Source organism: Pelobates fuscus, chromosome 4 (assembly GCF_036172605.1).
Source record: "Pelobates fuscus isolate aPelFus1 chromosome 4, aPelFus1.pri, whole genome shotgun sequence".
NCBI classification, from domain to species: Eukaryota; Metazoa; Chordata; class Amphibia; order Anura; family Pelobatidae; genus Pelobates; species Pelobates fuscus.
Window position 1 is genome coordinate 145,731,720 of NC_086320.1, and position 26,321 is coordinate 145,758,040.

Below are 26,321 nucleotides of genomic sequence, written 5' to 3' on the forward strand. Positions count from 1 at the left end.
CAGGTCCTGGGATTTTGCTCACAAATGCTTGGTTGTTGAGCGCCCACGAGTTCTGACATATGGAGCAAAGTCTAAGAGAATATTGCCAACCCCATGCACTTCTCTGTCAGATATATAGGACTTTGCATGTTGTGACTCGTAGCATCTGTGTTTTAGCTAATCCATTATCCCTAAAAACTACAGGTAGGCATCCTTAGACATCTCCAGATGTGGCAACCTTGGACACATCCAGCATCACAGCTGTAAAAGCATTAGATGTAGAGAGATGTAGGTCACAATGTCTGGAGTGCTAAAATGTTGCCTGCTCCTGCTATAAGGCATTAAATAGTGAACTACAGTCTAGAATTTTCCTTGATAAAGTACTTGCTACAGATTTCCTTCAATCTGTTCGTTAAAGAACACAAAGCACTTTAGGTGTTGCTTCTTGTTTTTTTATTTCTTCTAATAAGTCTGCACTTTTAAAACGTGCAAGGTACGTCCGTCAAAAAACTGCCGTTAATGACATCCCCGGCTAAAATTACCCGGGTACTCACCTGGACCGGTGATCCCGATTGGGGAGGGGAATGCCCGAGACCCCAGCAGTCCCACTGCAGCAGCTCCAGCCACTCAGTCCCTCCAGGGCCATGTGATCACCATGATCACATGGCCGCAATAGCAGTCTATGTAGCTGCCCACAGGGGGACTGCCTGAGCTCTCAGGCAGTCCCCCAGACACCTAAAAGTGTGTAAAAAACAAACAAACAAATATTATTTAACCACTTAAGACCGCAGGACGTTCTATGCTGTCCTTATTTTGGTGGCTCTAAACGCCCCAGGATGGCATAGAACGTCCTGCGATCTAATGTACTTACCCGGTCGCCGGCGATCCCACGCCGGCGATCGCGGTATGGGGGACTCACCTGGGAGCCCAGGGAGTCCCCGTCTGTCCTCTTCGGCCCCCCAGGGCCATGTGATCGCGAGGACCCCACGATCACATGGACGGCATAGCCGTCCATGTCAATGCCAGCAGGGGGAGTGCCTGTATTGACAGGTACTCCCCCTGCTGCCTGAAAATAAAATTAAAAGATGTTAAAACAGTGTAAAAATAAATAATATATACTTGGATCATATATATATTTATTATATATATATATATATATATATATATATATATATATATATATATATATATATATACAGATACACATAAATATTCATACACTGTCTACGTGTATTTTAATATTAATATATACATAATTATATATATATTATTAAAATACACGTACAATGATATTGATTAAATATATATATAATTTTCATTATATTTATATATAATAAAAAATAAATATATAAATATGTTAAAAATTAAAAAAATAAATAGATAAAAAATGCGTCATTTCGTTCTAACTGTATTTTAAAATTAATATATATATATAGATATCAAAATACATGTAGAACGAATAAATATATATATTTATATACATAAGTATATACGTATTTATCACTATATATATATATATATATATACATAAGTATATATGTATATATCACTATATATACCTATATATAAATAAAAATAATAAAAAAAATTATATACATATATATATATATAATTCTACGTATATATTTATGTAATAATTTTACATAATTAGGTCATTTCATTAATTACAATTTGCAGGACCTGCCTGCCAACCCAGGCCGAAAGTTCAGGGAATTAAATTTTCTAGCACTATATTTAACCCTGTAACTTTCCAAGACACCATAAAACCTGTACATGGGGGGTACTGTTTTACTCGGAAGACTTCGCTGAACACAAATATTAGTGTTTCAAAACAGTAAAATATATTACAACGACGATATCGTCAGTGACAGTGACATTTTTTGCATTTTTCACACACAAATGGCACTTACACTGACGATATAATTGTTGTGATACGTTTTACTGTTTTGAAACACTAATATTTGTGTTCAGCGAAGTCTCCTGAGTATAACAGTACCCCTCATTTACAGGTTTTATGGTGTTTTCAAAAGTTAGTCAAATATAAGGTTTGCGTTTCAGTTTTTTCACATTAAAATTCGCCAGGTTGCCTTTGAGACCGTATGGTAGCCCAGGAATGAAAATTATCCCCGTGATGGCATACCATTTGCAATAGTAGACAACCCAGGGTATTGCAAATAGGGTATGTTCAGTTTTTTTTTAGTAGCCACTTAGTCACAAACACTGGCCAAAATTTGCGTTCAAATTAGTTTTTTGCATTTTCAAATATTAACACTAACTTTGGCCAGTGTTTGTGACCAAGTGGCTACTAAAAAAGACTGGACATACTCCATTTGCAATACCTTGGGTTGGCTTCTTTTGCAAATGGTATGCCATCATGGGGGTAATTCTTATTCCTGGGCTACCATTTGTTCTCAAAGGCAACATAACCAATCTGGCGAATTTCAATGTGAAAAAACTGAAATATGTAACACGCTATATTTGACCCTGTAACTTCCCAAAACACCATAAAACATGTACATAGGGGGTACTGTTTTACACGTGAGACATCGCTGAATACAAATATGTGTATTGTATTGCAGTAAAAGCAAACAGTATTTTGACATTCACAGTTAAAATGTCACGTAGAACTAAAACAATTTAAAAAATTCTTATTTTCTCCCATTTTTTTTATATTTTTTTCATATTAAATTATGTTCCATACCTAAATATTTGATGTTAAACGAAAGCCCTGTTTCCCCTGAATAAAATGATATATAATAAGTGTTGGTGCATTTAATATGAAAGAGGTGAATTACGGTTGGACAGACATATAGCGCAAATTCCAGTTTTTGTTTACGTTTTTTTTTTGGATCACAACTTGTACATTTGGCTGCGGTCTTAAGGGGTTAAATATAATTTGTGTTTTATTAAATTTATAATAAAATACAGATAACAAAAGATTACATTACAGTCCGAAACTTCAACAGTGCCTAACCATTAAGGCTACCAAATATAAATGTATCCCTGACTGTATTTAAAGAATTATCATTTATAACTTTCTTCTCCTCCATTCATTCTTTCATACATACATACTTTGTTCAAACATATATTTCAATAGTATTTGAGCATTATAGATCATTTTATACATAACCTAATTTGGGTTATGGGGAGTATTACTTAGTGAAACCTACCATCCTATGCCTTACCCCTTCCCCTCTATATACAATGATCGTGTCTTTTAACATCCATTTTAACAAAACTTTACTTATCGCGGTGAGCATCATACCCATGAGGGACGAGTTATTTAAGAAAAGTTTAAACCATAGTGACAACATTTTATAATGTGAAATTAAATTGCTATTCCTCGCATAAAAGTAATATTCAATTTTCCCTTGGTGTGAGATCTGACTTATTATTTGTGCCCATTCTGGAGGGCTACATCATTCATTGGCTATACATTTCTTAATTGCCAATAAGATATTAATTGTATATCGTGAATTTTTTATATGATTCCCGTTTCGTTTTTAATCTTATACAATTTGGGGCATTCCCACCAGATATGGTAAAGAGTGCCTGAAGGCTGATTGCATCTCCAACATGAATTGATAGTAAGTTTATTAAATGCACACTTATTGTTTGGGGATCAAGATACCATCTGTTCGTTAATTTATAGAAAGTTTCCTGTAAAGTGACGGAATGCACGGATTTCTTTACCTCCGGCCAGGTTTTACAACACGTCTGAAAAGAGAATTATTTATCAAAATCTTTCCCATTTTCCTATAGAAATAAGAGGAGAGTTCTGATTAATTATTAAAAAGCTCTGGAGATTAATTTATTCCTATGTTGTTTCTTAATAAAATTTGTCATGAATAGTTGAGTCAGTGATAGTGTTATATTTTAAAAGGTTTTTAATCCTCAAATAGGGGAAAACGTCCCGACCTATTAGGTTATAATCTTCCTTCAGCTGGCTAAATGTTGTTATGCCTATGTTAGACTGAATATCTGAAAAAGTATTTGTTTCTCTCTATCTAAATCTAAATCTGTGGTGTGGATGAGGTAAATACGTGCTTGATACCCAACCTGTCTCTGACCTTTGCCCCTGTTTTGATTGCATCTCTCAAGATTATATTTTTAAAATTTAAGGGTTTTATAAGAGGTTTAATCCATAGCAAGTCGAATGGACTTTGACCTTTTAAGTAGAATTTCTCACAATGAAACCATCTATTACTCCAGTTGTTTTCCATTGCTCCAGATAGTATGAGTTAACATCATAGTATCATGGAGTAATCCTATATCAGGGAAATTTAGACCCAATGGGGTACCATCTCTCGCTATGGTCTTTTAAGTGATTTGAGATATTTTACAGTTTCCTATAAAAGTGAGTAAAAGTTTGTTTATTTTATCTAAAATATTCCCTGCGACTTGCATTGGTATATTTCTAAACAAAAAAAGCCTTCACCATGTTGGTCTGACCCAGCCAAGAAAACTCATACTTTTTTTTTTTAACTTATGTATCTGTTGATCCAGATCCTCTAGTAACCCTTTATAATTATCCTGAATGATTTGATTGATTGAATAAGATCTTAATACCCAGATTTTGGGGGTCAAATTTAGAAAAAGTGTGGTTTGTTTTTTTTTGGTTTTTTTACATTTTTTCATCATTTTATTTTATAGTAAATTATAGGATATGATGTAAATAATGGTATCTTTAGAAAGACCACGTAATGGCGATAAAAACGGTATGTACTATGTGTGAGTACTGTAAATGAGTAAGAGGAAAATTACATATAAATACAAAAACACAGCAGAAATGTAAAAAGAGCCCTGGTTCTTAACGGTAAAAAATTGAAAAACTGTCTGGTCACTAAGGGGTTAAACAGATTTTGTTTTACCCTTCATGAAGTCTAGGCTCATGTTTGGGGTATTGGAGAGCTATATTCACTCTGGGGATTGCTATAATCACTTTACTCCCTTGAAACACAACGATTGCTCTTATAAGCGCAGCCTGCTTCGCTCTCTGGAATAGGAGAGGTCTACCCACTGGAAGCTGGATCCCGGTCTTGGGTCCAGGTTGGGTGGAGGACAGCAAGACCCCAACCAAGCTGCGGCAGTTTGTGGGGTTTACAGTGGTTGTGGTGTTCCAGTGCGGTGCTTATGGTGCTCGCAATTACTAGGAAGCAGCGATTGACGGAGGTACTTGGTCGGGGTGCTAGGCGGTCCATCACACACACACATTCTACATGAAGAGTAATGTCTCACAAGTAGAACAGTACCCATAAAGTATAGGTTTTATGGTGATTTGGAACGTTACAGGGTCAAACATAAGATTTGCCAATTTTTTATTTTTGTAAATTGCTATTTGCCATATTGGCTATGTTGCTTTAGAGGTGGTATGGCAGCCTAGAAATGAAAATTAAACCCACCATGGCCAAAGTTAGCATTTATATTTGTGTATGGAAAGTGCAAAAAACAAATATGAACACTAACTTTGGCCAGTGTTCGTGACTAAGTGGCTACTACAAAAGATTGGAAATACCCATTTTGAATACCCTGGGTTGTCTACATTTGCAATTGGTATGCCATGATTGGATTATTTCACATTCCTGGGATACCATATGGTCTCAAAAGGCAACATATAGACCCAGCAAACCAATCTGGGCAGAACTTACCCCTTTGAACAGCTTAGCTTGAGACCAAGACTTATAAAATGATACTCTGTGATCTACAACTTGCTTCAGATCCTGAATTATCTTTTCTGTCCCGGTCAGGCAAGGAAAGGTTAGTTTATTAAATTGCAAACTGATATATTGGTGAACAACACCTTTGTTCAGTGGAATGGAATGGTCTAGCAATTCCTAAATCTATAATTTAATAAATTATAAACTGATACATTGGCATAGAACACCTTTCTTCCAATTAGCCTGTGCACCTGACTTACGAAGACTTTTCATTGAGCTGCATTGGGAAACTGTGATTGGAAAGCCACAAAAAAAGTATGGGTTGGGGGAGGGATTGCAAAGGCTGCAGTTAAGAGAAGTTGCATTTTTTTGCAAGCTGGTTTTATATATCCCCATATTAAAAAAAAAAAAAAAACAATTAAATGTGTGCATTTTCTGATTGGGGGTATATCTACTACATAGTTAATTTTTTATTTATATTTATTTAAGCAGTTGAGTGTCTCTTTTTAAAATACACCACTTTTAATCCTTTATTTGCATTTACTGACCTACCCCACCCCCTGTCATTTCCATTACACATTGTGCAAGTGTACTTCTGCCATCACACATTTCACTTACAGAGCTCCACAGTGGGGATCCTAATATTTTTTTTTTCCTCGCATATACAATCATATTCACTGCGCTTGCTCTGTAGACCTATATATATACACAGATAGACATAAATATTCATACACTGTCTACGTGTATTTTTTTTTTTATTTTTTTATTTTTTTTTTTTAATTCTTTATTTGTGGTGTGCAGACATATACATACACAGAACATTGGCCACAATAGCCGAAATAAACATCGAACAAGCGTACATGGGATACAGCTTCACGGCACATGAATCAAGAATATGTGGTGCTCTGCACATTTTACAATTAAAATAAACATTTTAAAACTAGTCATTTATTGTTGTTAAGTTAAAGTGCGCTGATGAATAGTAGTACCTATGGAATTTGCTCTACTTTGTCAGGTAAAGCCTTTCTAGGATATGGCACTTAAGGTAGACCCAGTCATTGCTGCGAAGTGGGTGGTCTGTTAGTTTAAGCGCATTCTCCTCCGAACGGGAGGCAACCATTATAACTGTAGTCATACATCTGGTAGCAGATTAGTTATACATTTTAAAGTTGCTCTGCTTTATCAGGTAAGGCCTTTCTAGGACATAGCTTTTAGGGTAGGCCCTGGCCTAGCTGCTAAATGGGTGAACTGTTAGTTTAAGCGCATTCTCTTCCGAACGGGAGGCAACCATTATAGCTGTAATCATACATCTGATAGTAGAATAGCTATAAATATGAACTTCGCTCTGCTTTATCAGGTTAAGCCTTTCTAGGATATGGCACTTGAGATATACACTTACATAGCTGCGAAATGAGTGTTCTATTAGTTTAAACGCATTCTCCTTCTAAAGGGAGGCAACCATTATAACTAGAGTCATACATCTGGTAGCAGAATAGCTATACATTTGAAAGTTGCCCTGCTTTATCAGATAAAGCCTTTCTAGAATATGGCACTTAAGGCAGAACCTGACACATCTGCGAATGGGTGTTCTGTTAGTTTAAACACATTCTCCTCCGGACGGGAGATAACCCTTCTAACTGTAGTCATATCTCTGATAGCAGCCATCTTAGTCCAGGAAACATCTTGACATGCAAAATAACATTTACAATTCGCGTGAGAAAACAATCTATAACAATCTAATTCTGCTATGTTGACAGGACCTGGGCCCTCAGTTTTAGTGTCGGACACGCTACCTGCTGTCTAAAACATACGAGTGACAAATATAGTGAAGGCGTGATCCACAGCAATTTACATCCTGTCGTGACCTATGGTATGTGTGCTCAATGCAAGAGGGTTATTTGGCCACATAGTAAGCAATCTACAGTGTTTAGTAAAATTTAGGCATTTAAACGTGGGGCCAGACTGTTTGCTGGTTGGATAAATACTCATATACAGGTGAAAAGACCGTCTACAATTGTTTGCAACTGTTTTGCCTTCTATTACATGCAGTCAGTCCAGGTTAAGTTGGGTACGTATATACATATACACCTCGGGGGTGGTCAGTCACTGCGGAGGAAACCTGAGGCTGTAAGCGTAGAGACAGCTAGGTTACTGGTAGCTCGATGCCTCTTCAGTCTCAAGTGCAGTCAGAGTCTGAGGTGGGGGGGCCTGTGTCCGCCGGTCGGCGGTGACTGCGTGGGTTACCTTCTGTGTCCCTCGCCAGACCGTAAGAAGGTCTGCGGGTGCCGTATTCCCTAACATGCACTGTCTCTGTACGGCCTGCACCGTTCATGTTTTCTCGCATGCCGTCTGTGGGTACTTGTTGTTGTAGCTGCAGGGCCTGGAAGAATCCCGCAGGGTCCTCATCTGCAGACAGTGTCAAGATTGAGTCCTTTAGTGGGACAACTAGGGTACCCGTCACTCCCCAGCGGTACCTGATGCCCTTGTCCCTCAGTTGTCTGGTGATCGGCATGAGTTTCCTCCGTTCCACTAGGGTTAGAAATGGGAGGTCAGCGAAGACTTGCACAGGGTGGTTGTCCACTGTGATGGTGGGATTTTTCCTGGAGTAGCCCATTATTGTAGCTTTAACTGCCGCATCTCGGGTGACAGCTATTATGTCCCTTGGTGCGTCTGCGGGGGCAGTCGGGGCTTTTCGGATCCGGAATGCTGCCTTTATCGGCCGGGTGTCGCCTTCTTTTTTCGCCCCCATTAACTGCGCCATATTGTTTACATATGTCAGCAGGGCCTCCGTGTCTATTTCTTCTGGGGCTCCGCGAATGCGGATATTTCGTTTGCGGTGGCGGGTTTCCAGCGCCGTAACTGAGTGGGTGAGTCTTTGAAGTTGTAGCGTTAACGAATCTATGCGTGTTTTGGCTTCAGCCAGCAAGGTGTCTCTTTCACCCCCTTGGGTCTCGACTTTGTCCAGCCGTTCTTTTACGCTGGTCACCTCTGTGCAAACCCCCGCCAGATCTGCTTTCCACAGCGCCCTTAAGTCCAGGAGGAGTTTTTTAATGTCGCCTTTCGTGGAGGGCGAGTCATCAGGGTCCGATGCTTCGGATTCAGAGATTTCTGCGTCCGGGGTTGTTACCTGGGGGTTCTCCCCTTCTCTGGATGAGTCAGAGTCGCTGGCGCTTCGAGGCCTACTCGGCGCCATTTTAGGCTGTGGAGGTGGTTGCGGCCTTTCGAAGGAGCGCCTGATATCGGGCTGAGAAGGACCCTCCAGACGGGCGATTTTTCTGTTCTTCCGTCCCATCTCTCTGTTGGGGGTTTAGTGCTTATTATAGCGTGGTTTCCAGGTAGTTAGCCCTGCTTTCTGTGGCGGTTATAGGCTGTTTTAGGTCGGTGAAGCAGGAGCTCCATAAAAACACGTCTGCTGTGCAGCCCGGCTAGCCACGCCCCCCGTCTACGTGTATTTTAATATTAATATATACATAATTATATATATATATTATTAAAATACACGTACAATGATATTGATTAAATATATATATAATTTTCATTATATTTATATATAATAAAAAATAAATATATAAATATGTTAAAAATTAAAAAAATAAATAGATAAAAAATGCGTCATTTCGTTCTAACTGTATTTTAAAATTAATATATATATATAGATATCAAAATACATGTAGAACGAATAAATATATATATTTATATACATAAGTATATACGTATTTATCACTATATATATATATATATATATATATATATATACATAAGTATATATGTATATATCACTATATATACCTATATATAAATAAAAATAATAAAAAAAATTATATACATATATATATATAATTCTACGTATATATTTATGTAATAATTTTACATAATTAGGTCATTTCATTAATTACAATTTGCAGGACCTGCCTGCCAACCCAGGCCGAAAGTTCAGGGAATTAAATTTTCTAGCACTATATTTAACCCTGTAACTTTCCAAGACACCATAAAACCTGTACATGGGGGGTACTGTTTTACTCGGAAGACTTCGCTGAACACAAATATTAGTGTTTCAAAACAGTAAAATATATTACAACGACGATATCGTCAGTGACAGTGACATTTTTTGCATTTTTCACACACAAATGGCACTTACACTGACGATATAATTGTTGTGATACGTTTTACTGTTTTGAAACACTAATATTTGTGTTCAGCGAAGTCTCCTGAGTATAACAGTACCCCTCATTTACAGGTTTTATGGTGTTTTCAAAAGTTAGTCAAATATAAGGTTTGCGTTTCAGTTTTTTCACATTAAAATTCGCCAGGTTGCCTTTGAGACCGTATGGTAGCCCAGGAATGAAAATTATCCCCGTGATGGCATACCATTTGCAATAGTAGACAACCCAGGGTATTGCAAATAGGGTATGTTCAGTTTTTTTTTAGTAGCCACTTAGTCACAAACACTGGCCAAAATTTGCGTTCAAATTAGTTTTTTGCATTTTCAAATATTAACACTAACTTTGGCCAGTGTTTGTGACCAAGTGGCTACTAAAAAAGACTGGACATACTCCATTTGCAATACCTTGGGTTGGCTTCTTTTGCAAATGGTATGCCATCATGGGGGTAATTCTTATTCCTGGGCTACCATTTGTTCTCAAAGGCAACATAACCAATCTGGCGAATTTCAATGTGAAAAAACTGAAATATGTAACACGCTATATTTGACCCTGTAACTTCCCAAAACACCATAAAACATGTACATAGGGGGTACTGTTTTACACGTGAGACATCGCTGAATACAAATATGTGTATTGTATTGCAGTAAAAGCAAACAGTATTTTGACATTCACAGTTAAAATGTCACGTAGAACTAAAACAATTTAAAAAATTCTTATTTTCTCCCATTTTTTTTATATTTTTTTCATATTAAATTATGTTCCATACCTAAATATTTGATGTTAAACGAAAGCCCTGTTTCCCCTGAATAAAATGATATATAATAAGTGTTGGTGCATTTAATATGAAAGAGGTGAATTACGGTTGGACAGACATATAGCGCAAATTCCAGTTTTTGTTTACGTTTTTTTTTTGGATCACAACTTGTACATTTGGCTGCGGTCTTAAGGGGTTAAATATAATTTGTGTTTTATTAAATTTATAATAAAATACAGATAACAAAAGATTACATTACAGTCCGAAACTTCAACAGTGCCTAACCATTAAGGCTACCAAATATAAATGTATCCCTATACTAATTTATTTCTGGTTAGAGAAATATATGGGTGGATTGGCGCTATTAGAAAATAATGGGAACAGCAACAACCCCCAAGTGCCAAACAAATCACCCAAAGGCACTATACAAATACAAATAGTGAAAAAGAATAAAAAGAGGAGGGGGGTGCTATATATATGAAACCACAGTGTTATACTTATATCTGTATACAGGTGGTCCTGTCAAAGATCTGCCGAATCGATCTAGAAACAAATTATGTACATAGCATAATACTGTATAACACAAATAGTGAATGAATATAATTTGGTATTGGGTCACTCACGATCTCCAAAGCCTATTATAGCAGGCTTAGACTGTAACAGCTCTTCATAAGGTCATGCAGACTATGATTTTCAAGATGTTCCACTTTTTTGATTTCTCCCCGATCACATCAAAAGCTCCAATAGCCAAATGGATACGATTAAAGGGATTTATTCAATAAAATAACAAATTCACAAAGTGATAAAAAAGTACTTTTATACTTTTTTATCACTTTGTGAATTTGTTATTTTATTGAATAAATCCCTTTAATCGTATCCATTTGGCTATTGGAGCTTTTGATGTGATCGGGGAGAAATCAAAAAAGTGGAACATCTTGAAAATCATAGTCTGCATGACCTTATGAAGAGCTGTTACAGTCTAAGCCTGCTATAATAGGCTTTGGAGATCGTGAGTGACCCAATACCAAATTATATTCATTCACTATTTGTGTTATACAGTATTATGCTATGTACATAATTTGTTTCTAGATCGATTCGGCAGATCTTTGACAGGACCACCTGTATACAGATATAAGTATAACACTGTGGTTTCATATATATAGCACCCCCCTCCTCTTTTTATTCTTTTTCAATAAATGTATCCCTGACTGTATTTAAAGAATTATCATTTATAACTTTCTTCTCCTCCATTCATTCTTTCATACATACATACTTTGTTCAAACATATATTTCAATAGTATTTGAGCATTATAGATCATTTTATACATAACCTAATTTGGGTTATGGGGAGTATTACTTAGTGAAACCTACCATCCTATGCCTTACCCCTTCCCCTCTATATACAATGATCGTGTCTTTTAACATCCATTTTAACAAAACTTTACTTATCGCAGTGAGCATCATACCCATGAGGGACGAGTTATTTAAGAAAAGTTTAAACCATGGTGACAAAATTTTATAATGTGAAATTAAATTGCTATTCCTCGCATAAAAGTAATATTCAATTTTCCCTTGGTGTGAGATCTGACTTATTATTTGTGCCCATTCTGGAGGGCTACATCATTCATTGGCTATACATTTCTTAATTGCCAATAAGATATTAATTGTATATCGTGAATTTTTTATATGATTCCCGTTTCGTTTTTAATCTTATACAATTTGGGGCATTCCCACCAGATATGGTAAAGAGTGCCTGAAGGCTGATTGCATCTCCAACATGAATTGATAGTAAGTTTATTAAATGCACACTTATTGTTTGGGGATCAAGATACCATCTGTTCGTTAATTTATAGAAAGTTTCCTGTAAAGTGACGGAATGCACGGATTTCTTTACCTCCGGCCAGGTTTTACAACACGTCTGAAAAGAGAATTATTTATCAAAATCTTTCCCATTTTCCTATAGAAATAAGAGGAGAGTTCTGATTAATTATTAAAAAGCTCTGGAGATTAATTTATTCCTATGTTGTTTCTTAATAAAATTTGTCATGAATAGTTGAGTCAGTGATAGTGTTATATTTTAAAAGGTTTTTAATCCTCAAATAGGGGAAAACGTCCCGACCTATTAGGTTATAATCTTCCTTCAGCTGGCTAAATGTTGTTATGCCTATGTTAGACTGAATATCTGAAAAAGTATTTGTTTCTCTCTATCTAAATCTAAATCTGTGGTGTGGATGAGGTAAATACGTGCTTGATACCCAACCTGTCTCTGACCTTTGCCCCTGTTTTGATTGCATCTCTCAAGATTATATTTTTAAAATTTAAGGGTTTTATAAGAGGTTTAATCCATAGCAAGTCGAATGGACTTTGACCTTTTAAGTAGAATTTCTCACAATGAAACCATCTATTACTCCAGTTGTTTTCCATTGCTCCAGATAGTATGAGTTAACATCATAGTATCATGGAGTAATCCTATATCAGGGAAATTTAGACCCAATGGGGTACCATCTCTCGCTATGGTCTTTTAAGTGATTTGAGATATTTTACAGTTTCCTATAAAAGTGAGTAAAAGTTTGTTTATTTTATCTAAAATATTCCCTGCGACTTGCATTGGTATATTTCTAAACAAAAAAAGCCTTCACCATGTTGGTCTGACCCAGCCAAGAAAACTCATACTTTTTTTTTTTAACTTATGTATCTGTTGATCCAGATCCTCTAGTAACCCTTTATAATTATCCTGAATGATTTGATTGATTGAATAAGATCTTAATACCCAGATTTTGGGGGTCAAATTTAGAAAAAGTGTGGTTTGTTTTTTTTTGGTTTTTTTACATTTTTTCATCATTTTATTTTATAGTAAATTATAGGATATGATGTAAATAATGGTATCTTTAGAAAGACCACGTAATGGCGATAAAAACGGTCTGTACTATGTGTGAGTACTGTAAATGAGTAAGAGGAAAATTACATATAAATACAAAAACACAGCAGAAATGTAAAAAGAGCCCTGGTTCTTAACGGTAAAAAATTGAAAAACTGTCTGGTCACTAAGGGGTTAAACAGATTTTGTTTTACCCTTCATGAAGTCTAGGCTCATGTTTGGGGTATTGGAGAGCTATATTCACTCTGGGGATTGCTATAATCACTTTACTCCCTTGAAACACAACGATTGCTCTTATAAGCGCAGCCTGCTTCGCTCTCTGGAATAGGAGAGGTCTACCCACTGGAAGCTGGATCCCGGTCTTGGGTCCAGGTTGGGTGGAGGACAGCAAGACCCCAACCAAGCTGCGGCAGTTTGTGGGGTTTACAGTGGTTGTGGTGTTCCAGTGCGGTGCTTATGGTGCTCGCAATTACTAGGAAGCAGCGATTGACGGAGGTACTTGGTCGGGGTGCTAGGCGGTCCATCACACACACACATTCTACATGAAGAGTAATGTCTCACAAGTAGAACAGTACCCATAAAGTATAGGTTTTATGGTGATTTGGAACGTTACAGGGTCAAACATAAGATTTGCCAATTTTTTATTTTTGTAAATTGCTATTTGCCATATTGGCTATGTTGCTTTAGAGGTGGTATGGCAGCCTAGAAATGAAAATTAAACCCACCATGGCCAAAGTTAGCATTTATATTTGTGTATGGAAAGTGCAAAAAACAAATATGAACACTAACTTTGGCCAGTGTTCGTGACTAAGTGGCTACTACAAAAGATTGGAAATACCCATTTTGAATACCCTGGGTTGTCTACATTTGCAATTGGTATGCCATGATTGGATTATTTCACATTCCTGGGATACCATATGGTCTCAAAAGGCAACATATAGACCCAGCAAACCAATCTGGGCAGAACTTACCCCTTTGAACAGCTTAGCTTGAGACCAAGACTTATAAAATGATACTCTGTGATCTACAACTTGCTTCAGATCCTGAATTATCTTTTCTGTCCCGGTCAGGCAAGGAAAGGTTAGTTTATTAAATTGCAAACTGATATATTGGTGAACAACACCTTTGTTCAGTGGAATGGAATGGTCTAGCAATTCCTAAATCTATAATTTAATAAATTATAAACTGATACATTGGCATAGAACACCTTTCTTCCAATTAGCCTGTGCACCTGACTTGCGAAGACTTTTCATTGAGCTGCATTGGGAAACTGTGATTGGAAAGCCACAAAAAAAGTATGGGTTGGGGGAGGGATTGCAAAGGCTGCAGTTAAGAGAAGTTGCATTTTTTTTGCAAGCTGGTTTTATATATCCCCATATTAAAAAAAAAAAAAAACAATTAAATGTGTGCATTTTCTGATTGGGGGTATATCTACTACATAGTTAATTTTTTATTTATATTTATTTAAGCAGTTGAGTGTCTCTTTTTAAAATACACCACTTTTAATCCTTTATTTGCATTTACTGACCTACCCCACCCCCTGTCATTTCCATTACACATTGTGCAAGTGTACTTCTGCCATCACACATTTCACTTACAGAGCTCCACAGTGGGGATCCTAATATTTTTTTTTTCCTCGCATATACAATCATATTCACTGCGCTTGCTCTGTAGACCTAAAGCACTTACTCGCTGAACTATTTGTGGTGCCTGGAGCCACCTAGCATCTTTTAGTGTCAAACTTATGTCAAACTAAATCGCAATTTATTTGACCCTGAATGAGGGTCTAGGGACACCAGTGCTGATCAAACTAATGCTTCCGCATGAACGTGATCAGCGATGGACGGTTAGTTACTGTTATTAGTGTGTCGTTTTAAAAGATATACCCTCAGGGAGATCATATTTAATTGATGTTTAGAACAGGACACATTGATAAATAACCCCCACTGTGTTGAGACATTAATGCATTTACACGTGGTGATGTATAAAACCAAAACACATTTGTGGCTATGTGAAGTTGCCGGTTTACATGCAAATGCTTCATTGTGTGTTCATTTAATTTTACAGTTCAATAATATAGTTTGGTTTGTTGCGTCCATAAGCATTTTTTCTTGGCTGCAAGTCTCAAACTCATAAAGGTGACTGAAAACATGCCAATAATTAGTGGGTGTTTTGGGGGAGGGGGTCTTTTTCCTTTTTACGCAACATCCAGTGGGAGACAGTATTGTAAGTATTAAGAAACATTAATCATGTGTCACCCCAAACTAGATTTTGTTTTGTGATTTGCATTTTAAAAGGAGCTATTGCCGTGTATAATGTACACTGTAATGCTCTTGCATTAGAAGACTGCATTTGTGAACTATAATGTATTCAGTACCTTGTGCTGCTATTTTGTGCATAGTTCACATTTTATGACTCATTTTTCATATGCTAAGTAATGGAAGTGCTTCATTGTTATGTAAAACATTTTTTCAATATATAACAAGAATTAAGTCTTCTTGCAGATAACGTATTCTACCTCAGAGCAAAATTCTGGAATATGAAAAGCACATACTCTGTTTAAAATGATTTCAAATGACATGACCAAGCTGGAAGTTATTCTACTTTATGCTTTAAACGTGTATCATTTTTGATTTAAGAAAAAAGGTGCGCAGTTATGCCAATCTGCCTACACTGTTAACCTCATTGTTTACTCTTATCTTGCTTTTTTTCTGTCGTGGCATAGCGAGAATGCTTGTTACTCTCACGCACTTCAAAAATAAAGAATTTAAAAAAAAAATGATTTCAAATGAGCTTATCAGTAGCTGAGATGACCCACCAGATGTATTGGAACTTGCTCAGCCGTCCTTTCTACTGTGTGAGAATCACTGGATATCTAGTTCACATGCATATGTGTTGCTCATTTGTGCCTCCACATATATAGAGTTTAAAAACGGAAAATGTAAAATACTTAGTGCTAACTCCAAGCAGTATAATTTTTCATATTTTTATTTTTAATCTTTATTGAAAAATGTCTGTTTTTTTTTCTTGTAAAAAAAAAAAAGTATTCACATATAATATTACAAAAGGGAAAAATAAAATAAAATAAAAAAAAAAAGACATGAGGTATATATAAAAAATTACAATTCATTACAATTCAGCAATTATTATGGCAGAAGGGAAAGAGAAATTTTGAATATATACAATTAATCTTGAAAACCCTCTTTAAATTATCCTGTCCCTTTCTTTGTATATTTATACTCTTTAGTGAGTTTTCCTGCCTTCCTTTATAATTATTTTCCCCCTACTTTTCTCTCCCTTTTTCCCTTCCTCTACCCTTTCCTTTTCCCCTTTCACTTTCTCCTTTTTCCTTTTAGACATGAAGCTAAATCATATAATCATTCACACACACAACAAAATATATTTTTTTTCTTCATATTTTTAATATATACGTCTAGCATTAAACTTCGTTAACTTTAAGGGGGCATTCTAAATAGCATAACCATCACAACTGATCAAAATGGAGATGGTGCTGTGGGTTTTTAGGTTCACCCCCGGTTTTCTGCTAAGCTGTTTTTGTGAAGTTCAATGAAATCCTGGACAGGTCCTAGCACCCAAAAGCTTGACTCCCCTGAAACCGCACAAATGTTGTTGAAGGCTCACTTTCCACATCATCTTCCAGCAGGATGTTGGTGCCAGGGTAGGACAGGTCAGTCCTCTTGGCCTGTAAGCGCCATTTTTTTTATGAAGTCCACCTTGTGATGGATGAAATGCAGTACATGAACTTAACTTGGATTATAAAATCAAAAATGCTGTTTGATTGTGTACATGCTGATGTTATCATGTATGGCTATATTGGATATCTTTTATAAGCTGGCAGTATCAACATGTTCCCTGACTTATATCACTCTGTATTGGCGTTCTGCTGAGGTTACCCTTTTTAATATTGGAAGCAGTGAGTGTGAACTTAAACACTGAAATGTAGAATGTCCTTGCATGAGACAGTGTCTAAAACGAACGCTTCTTTCATTAGAATAAAATTGTGTGTACGTTTGACCTTGAATTATATTAATCAATGGACCTTTAAAACCTGATCTCACTCTTCTTTCTACTTTGAAAGTTTGCACTAGGCACTTTATCCGATACTTCCTTTTTATTAACGCATATCACTGAGGTTCTTTCAAATAAGTCCCGTATGGTTTGATGTCAAAATGAAATTTTAATTTTATGGCACATTTATTGAGGGATTCAAGATCACTCGTCTTCATAAAACTTCCTGCATAAGCACAATCCTTAAACTTTCATCACTTGGATACATGGCTTTGATTTGCAAAATACATCACATAAAAACAGTTTCAGTAGTGGGTTTTTTGTGCTTCAAGTCACTTCATTCCTCAGTAGACTTTTTTTTTTTTTATTGTAATTTGACAAATGGAAATTGCTAAATTTGCATGCTTACAACACATTTTTAGAAAGATTGGTCATTCTAACCTGACTATCAATGCATATATATTCATTTTATTCACTGAAGGTCAGTTAAACCAATGTCAAATGTGGCATTTATATCGTGTTTTTAGATAGTTAAGTAAATTTGCTTCTTATTTGGGCAGATTCCTATAGAGACAGCAGCCCAGACCTGGATATCAGATGCAAGTGCCAACCTCCAACAAATACATGAATAATAAAGAAGTGTATGACACTCTACATACATTGTACCACCTGTTACAGTGCTACACTCAATAGTCCTCCTGTAGCCTTATTTAATATTTGTGTTGTTTGTGGACCAAAACTATTTTGCCGTTTTTGTTGTAGGATTTCCAAAATAGTTAATTCTATCTTGCCTTTTGCTACTTCTCAGGTTGATGACATTTTAGGAGAAGGAAGTGATGACAGTGACAGTGAAAAGAAGAAGCCATCAAAGGAAAAAAAGACTGAAAACGTAGTACAAGAGAGCCTGGCCAAAAATTTAGAAGGCCGGACTGAATCCTCTTCATCAAGTGAAAGAAGCATGTTAGTCAGCATGACTCGGTAAGTTCTCTCATTTTATGTTAGTAGTAATCATAAGGCCTTGGCATAAGTTGCTTCTCTCTTCTTGAACCATTCACTACAGTTTTTTTTTTTTTTTTGTTTATTCTATTGTCACTGAAAATGTAAATTTAAATTAAACAAGAGAATGCTACTAAGTACTAGTAAGTTAAGTGTTCAACCCTTTCCCCAATAACCAGTGATTCACCATACTGTCACAGCAATCGTAGACATGCAGACTATTAGCCAACCTAAAATGTCCTGTTTAGTTATCATTATGAGCTTTGTACTACCCTGCTGACATTAATAAGTAAGACATTAGTGTTCCTTTAATACCATCATATATAGTCACCTAAATTACTTTAGCTAAATAAAGCAGTTTTAGAGTATAGATCATTCCCCTGCAATTTCACTGCTCAATTCACTGTCATTTAGGAGTTAATCACTTTGTTTCTGTTTATGCAGCCCTAGCCACACCTCCACTGGCTATGATTGATAGAGCCTGCATGAAAAAAAACAAAAACTGGTTTCACTTTCAGATATAATTTACCTTAAATAATTGTATCTCAATCTGTAAATTGAACTTTAATCACATACAGGAGGCTCTTGCAGAGTCTAGCAAGCTATTAACATAGCAGGGGATAAGAAAATCTTAATTAAACAGAACTTGCAATAAGGAAAGCCTAAATAGGGCTCTCTTTACAGGAAGTGTTTATGGAAGGCTGTGCAAGTCACATGCAGGGAGGTGTGACTAAGGTTCATAAACAAAGGGATTTAACTCCTAAATGGTAGAGGATTGAGCAGTGAGGCTGCAGGGGCATGTTCTATACACCAAAACTGCTTCATTAAGCTAAAGTTGTTCAGGTGACTATAGTGTCCCTTTAAGGACTAGATTATTAGGACTGGGTAGGTCCTTAACCAGTTAAAGGAAATCTCCAACCATTGTAACCATTGCTGCTGTGGTGATGGTGCCAGAAGTGCCCTGGCAATCTCATAGGGTAAGTAAGTAGTCAAACAGTCTTAAAAGCAGTTTGACAACTTACCTTGGGTACGCCAGTCACTGCCTCCCCTGGAGGTGGAAGATCTAGCAGTGGAGCTTCTGGTAGCTGCTCTGTACTAAGCCCTGACTTGCAAGGCTGGCTAATTGGTTGTGAGCATCAGCTGAGCATATCGACCAATGAGTGCATCCATGCACCTCTTAATTCAAGATAAGTTGTCAAACCATTCTCAACAGACTGGAATGGTAATAGGGCTTGGAATGTTCCATTACGAGAACATAAATATTATTACAATCAAAATTTATTATTTTCTATTGTCTTTAGTGTTTGGCTGTGTAGAAACCGTGTAAAGCATATCACCTAATTTTTTCTGACATTAGCATTTGATTGACTACAGTTTAATACTGATTGCAGCCAGCATTTGAAAATGCATTGGAAGAGCACTTACCTGTATTTTAGGAAAGGCTGCATGAAGAAATTAAAGCAGATTGTGATAAAATAAAATGGCATGTTTTTAGAGTGTGCTTTTAGAAATCACCGTAAGGATCAAGTGACGAGAAATTTTAGATTCTATAATAATTTGAAGGTGTTACTGAGCGTTAACCAATGTACTGCTAGAAGAATCGGAATGGGGGTGGGGGTTAGCTCTTTTAAAAGCCAAAATGGTGGTGGTTGTTGTTGTTGGTTTGTTTGTTTTTCCCTGAATGTATAATATTGGAAACCTATTGTGAATGGTGCAATTAAGTGGTGCAACACATTAAAATACTTTATTTATTCCTTAGAGAAAATATTTTACTTTTAAACTTGAAATAAATGATTATCGAACACAGTATTAAAATGCTTGCAGTAAGAAGAATTTTCACTTTCAAATGATTACCTGAAATAGATGAATTATACAATACTTTTTTTATTAAGTGCTCTTTTAAAATAGAAAATAATGTAGAAGGCGCCCAGATGGTAATTTTTGGGAAGCCAATCTAAATTCAATAAAGATGATTGATTCGTAGGTTGCACTTTGACGTATGCAAAATCAACCTAATGATTGAAAGCTGTAGTGTTTGTCATGGTAAGGGCTCTTGTTTCCGCTGATCGTTTCATAGAAAATGAGAAATCAAAGAGATAACCTATGGAGATTTTGTACATATACGTATAATGTATCTTTATTCTGTGATTAATTTCCTAATAAAAACACAAGTGCACTTGGCGTTTCATAGTGGCATTTTTCTCCAGTAACGTTTCAAGCACTTTGTTTGTATTTTGCTTCAGTGCAATAAAGAATCAGATAATTTCCTTTTATGATAGCGATTACCCTTTTTTTTCAGAGGGAATGGGGTTGTATTTTTCTTAATGAAATATAGTATTTTTTTGTCTTTGATTAACCCCTTAAGGACCAAACTTCTGAAATAAAAGGGAATCGTGACATGTCACACATGTTATGTGTCCTTAAGGGGTTAAATAAATTCTGATCCACCAGGTTTCCAGCTCAATGTTATTAAAATGCTTGGCAATATTATTTATTATTTATCTTAATTTAATATAATGAAGTTTATTCACTTAGCACACACTTAACGGTTGCAGTTTTAAACCCATTTAGCTATTCACTAACAGCAAATTCGATTATATCAGCCATATTTGCATTTGTTTGCTGTCAGCAAATTTCTCCCATAATATCCCCCCAAAAAATCACCAACTTTTCTCATTCAGAAATTTGTCTGCTTTTAAGGCTGTATTTCAGATAAGTTATTTTCAGATGAATGAAACGGCTACAATCCATTTGTATACCACATTTAATCTATTTTAGTTTAATCAATCTGAATGGTAGCCACCAGGGATCTGGGGCTTGAAAATGTGAACAGTGTGGTTCGGGGATTGCAAAATGTGAACAGCAGCCCCTAGTGGTTTGGGGATTGCAAAATGTGAACAGCAGCCCCTAGTGGTTTGGGGATTGCAAAATGTGAACAGCAGCCCCTAGTGGTTTGGGGATTGCAAAATGTGAACAGCAGCCCCTAGTGGTTTGGGGATTGCAAAATGTGAACAGCAGCCCCTAGTGGTTTGGGGATTGCAAAATGTGAACAGCAGCCCCTAGTGGTTTGGGGATTGCAAAATGTGAACAGCAGCCCCTAGTGGTTTGGGGATTGCAAAATGTGAACAGCAGCCCCTAGTGGTTTGGGGATTGCAAAATGTGAACAGCAGCCCCTAGTGGTTTGGGGATTGCAAAATGTGAACAGCAGCCCCTAGTGGTTTGGGGATTGCAAAATGTGAACAGCAGCCCCTAGTGGTTTGGGGATTGCAAAATGTGAACAGCAGCCCCTAGTGGTTTGGGGATTGCAAAATGTGAACAGCAGCCCCTAGTGGTTTGGGGATTGCAAAATGTGAACCGCAGCCCCTAATGGTTTGGGGATTGCAAAAGGTGAACCGCAGCCCCTAGTGGTTTGGGGATTGCAAAATGTGAACCGCAGCCCCTAGTGGTTTGGGGATTGCAAAATGTGAACAGCAGCCCCTAGTGGTGTGGGGATTGCAAAATGTGAACAGCAGCCCCTAGTGGTGCGGGGATTGCAAAATGTGAACAGCAGCCCCTAGTGGTGCGGGGATTGCAAAATGTGAACAGCAGCCCCTAGTGGTGCGGGGATTGCAAAATGTAAACAATAACGCTTCTTCGAAACAACCCAGTTTTCGTACAGAAGCCTAAGGGTCAGCATCAATGCCCCAGAATCACTTCAATTAGAAATTTGGCGCAACTACGTAATTTGAGGCAGAAAACCCAATATTTTGGCATATTTCAACATTGGTCAATAATACAATATTTATCAGGCAGGATAAAATCCAATGATTTGTTGTTTTTTTGTTTTGTTTTTTAAATGAGATTTTACATTTTTGTTTTGTAATAACCCTATAGTGCCAGGAAAATGGGCTTGTTTTCCTGGCACTATAGTGCTCTTTAAGATGTTTGAGTGTTGCTTTTTTTTTTTCTATCTAGGTCGTCCATGGATGCCATAAATCCATAACTTTTTGAATACATCAATATTTATACAGAAAGTGCAGATTTCAATGGAAATTGGCACTTTTGTAAACTGACTGTCAAGACAACTGGTTCTGTTACTTCCTGGTTTGGTTAGCTCATTGGAGCTAAACTCATGAAGCAGCAATTGCCCAAAGTACCTCCCTTGCAAAGACTTTTAATTGAGCTGCAAGTCTCTGATTGGACAACCAATGAAAGATTGAACTGAGGAAAAAGGGGAGGGATGGCAAAGGCTTCAGGCGAGATCTTTTGCAAGCTGTTTTTAATGGGACACTCCAGGCACCCAGACCACTTCAGCTAATTGAAGTTGTCTGGGTGCTGTGCCCCTAATGCACTTAGTCCTGCAATGTAAAACTTTGCAGTTCCAGAGAAGCCACTAGAGGGCTTCCGGAATCCAAATCAACCTTTGGTCGGTTATCTGACGCTGGACGTCCTCACTGACCTCCAGCGTCAGATTTTCCCCATAGAAAAACATTGAATAATGCTTTCCTATGGGGAGGTCAAATGCGCGTGGCCATTGCAGTGCGTGCACATTAGGTCTCCCCCGCCGACGTCCGTATTCAGTTAAGTAGCTGAAAGGGGTTTTAACCCTTTCAGCGACATGGGATGGGGGTACTGCAGCATCCTGCAGTGACAGGAAAACGGGTTTGTTTTCCTGGCACTGGAGAGTCCCTTTAAAGCGGCACTGTCATGCCGAACTTACCTTTCCTCAATCTCTTCCTCTTCTCCCCCTCTCTCGGGATCTGTTATTCATTTCTTCCATTCTTCTTTAGTTTTCTTTAAAATCATAAGACAAAGTAGGGACTCTGTCTTATGGAGGATTCCTCCGCTTGACCAGCTCTGACCAGCGGAGGAGCAAAGTGTGCTTGTTTCCGCTGGTCAGAGCAATTTTCCCATGATCCCTAGCTTTCCTCCCAGTTCCCACAATGCTTCCTGTCAGTATTGCCGAAAGTCCTGTCACTTAGACAGAACGCCGGCAAAACTGCCGAATTGCATCCTAACAGAATGAGAACAGTTTCTCCATTGGTGTTAGGATGCAATTCGGTACTTTGTTCGGATCGGAATTTCATTCAAATGAATGAAACTCCGATCCTATTCATTGCTGTGGCTGCATCTTGCAGCCGCTTAGTAGATAACTCCCTAATTCCCACGGTATCAGGGAGCTATCTACTAAAAGGCTGAAAGACCTAAATTGGTCTTTCAGCCAACTTTACTAATACTAAGTAAAGATTACTTAGTATTAGTAAATAATATGCCCCTACTCGCTATACCGCGAGTAGGGGCATGTCTAGTAAGCAGTGAGCAGCCTGTGGCTGCTCACTGTAGAAAAAAAATAAATAAATATTGCCCCCCACCCCTAAATGACGGGTGTGGGCCGTTAAGTAAAATAAGGGAGGGAGACCTATTGTCGTCCCCCCCCCCCCGGCCCCCACCCCTGAGCGGTGGGTGGGGGCCATAAAGATAATGAGGGGGGGGGACCTACTGTCCTCCCCCCCCGGCCCCCACCCCTGGGCGGCGGGTGGGGGCCATAATGTTAATTAAAGGGGGGGGGGACCTACTGTCCTCCCCCCCGGCCCCCACCCCTGGGCGGCGGGTGGGGGCCATAATAGTAGTAGGGGGGGGGGACCTACTGTCCTCCCCCCCGGCCCCCACCCCTGGCCGGCGGGTGGGGGCCATAATGTTAATAAAGGGGGGGGGGACCTACTGTCCCCACCCCTGGGCGGCGGGTGGGGGCCATAATAGTAGTAGGGGGGGGGGGGGGACCTACTGTCCTCCCCCCCGGCCCCCACCCCTGGCCGGCGGGTGGGGGCCATAATGGTAATAAGAGGGGGGGGACCTACTGTCCTCCCCCCCCCGGCCCCCACCCCTGGGCGGCGGGTGGGGGCCATAATAGTAGTAGGGGGGGGGGACCTACTGTCCTCCCCCCGGCCCCCACCCCTGGCCGGCGGATGGGGGCCGTAATGGGGGGGGGGGACCTACTGTCCTCCCCCCCCCAGGCCCCCACCCCTGGGCGGCGGGTGGGGGCCATAATAGTAGTAGGGGGGGGGGACCTACTGTCCTCCCCCCCGGCCCCCACCCCTGGCCGGCGGGTGGGGGCCATAATAGTAATAGGGGGGGGGACCTACTGTCCTCCCCCCCCCCGGCCCCCACCCCTGGGCGGCGGGTGGGGGCCATAATAGTAGTAGGGGGGGGACCTACTGTCCTCCCCCCGGCCCCCACCCCTGGCCGGCGGGTGGGGGCCATAATAGTAATAGGGGGGGGGACCTACTGTCCTCCCACCCCCGGCCCCCACCCCTGGGCGGCGGGTGGGGGCCATAATGGTAATAAGAGGGGGGGGACCTACTGTCCTCCCCCCCCCGGCCCCCACCCCTGGGCGGCGGGTGGGGGCCATAATGGTAATAAGAGGGGGGGGACCTACTGTCCTCCCCCCCGGCCCCCACCCCTGGGCGGCGGGTGGGGGCCATAATAGTAGTAGGGGGGGGGGACCTACTGTCCTCCCCCCGGCCCCCACCCCTGGCCGGCGGATGGGGGCCATAATAGTAATAGGGGGGGGGGACCTACTGTCCTCCCCCCCCCCCAGGCCCCCACCCCTGGGCGGCGGGTGGGGGCCATAATAGTAGTAGGGGGGGGGGGACCTACTGTCCTGCCCCCACCCCTGGCCGGCGGGTGGGGGCCATAATAGTAATAGGGGGGGGGACCTACTGTCCTCCCACCCCCGGCCCCCACCCCTGGGCGGCAGGTGGGGGCCATCATAGTAATAAGGGGGGGGGCCTACTGCCCCCCCCCCCCGGCCCCCACCCCTGGGCGGCGGGTGGGGGCACTAAGTAAATCCCCCCCCATCAAGGTGACTAGGGGTGCCCAAGCCCCTAGTCACCCACCCCCCACCCAAATAAAAAATGCCCCTACCTACCCCCCTCACCCTAAAAAATAGTGAGGGGGGAATAAAATTGCTAACCTGTAAAGTAAAATTAAACTTACCATTCGACGTCTTCTTTTTTCTAAAATCTTCATTTTTCAGCCCCAAAAAAGGCCAAATAAAAAACCATCATAGCCGTCGAACTAAAAATAAAATAAAAAACCCGAGCGCAAAAAAAAAAACCCGACGAAAAAGAAAAAACCCGAGCGCACAAAAAAATAATCCATCTTCACCCATGGAGGTCTCCGCGCAGACTGAGCTCCGCAGGGCGGGGCAAGGCTTATAAAGCCTTGCCCCGCCCTGCAATTAGCCTAAGAACACTCTGATTGGTGGGTTTAAGCCAATCAGAGTGCTCTTTGTCATTTTACAAGCGTGGGAAAGTTCTTTGGAATTTTCCCACGCTTGTAAAATGACACAGAGCACTGTGATTGGATGGCTTGAAATCCATCCAATCACAGTGCTCTGTGTCATTTTACAAGCGTGGGAAAATTCTTTGGAACTTTCCCACGCTTGTAAAATGACACAGAGCACTGTGATTGGATGGCTTGAAATCCATCCAATCACAGTGCTCTGTGTCATTTTACAAGCGTGGGAAAGTTCTTTGGAATTTTCCCACGCTTGTAAAATGACACAGAGCACTGTGATTGGATGGCTTGAAATCCATCCAATCACAGTGCTCTGTGTCATTTTACAAGCGTGGGAAAGTTCCAAAGAATTTTCCCACGCTTGTAAAATGACACAGAGCACTGTGATTGGATGGATTTCAAGCCATCCAATCACAGTGCTCTGTGTCATTTTACAAGCGTGGGAAAATTCCAAAGAACTTTCCCACGCTTGTAAAATGACAAAGAGCACTCTGATTGGCTTAAACCCACCAATCAGAGTGTTCTTAGGCTAATTGCAGGGCGGGGCAAGGCTTTATAAGCCTTGCCCCGCCCTGCGGAGCTCAGTC

General features: G+C 39.4%; 1 protein-coding gene across 2 annotated transcripts in view; it reads left to right on the forward strand.

The window, feature by feature from the left end:
* CTDP1 (CTD phosphatase subunit 1) overlaps positions 1 to 26,321 on the forward strand; it is a 128,941-nt gene that overhangs the window by 70,593 nt on the left and 32,027 nt on the right. For both annotated transcript variants that reach the window (XM_063451658.1, XM_063451659.1), the window contains exon 12: positions 18,269 to 18,438. In XM_063451658.1, the coding sequence (XP_063307728.1) occupies positions 18,269 to 18,438 (170 nt within the window). The remainder of the gene's footprint in view (positions 1 to 18,268; positions 18,439 to 26,321) is intronic.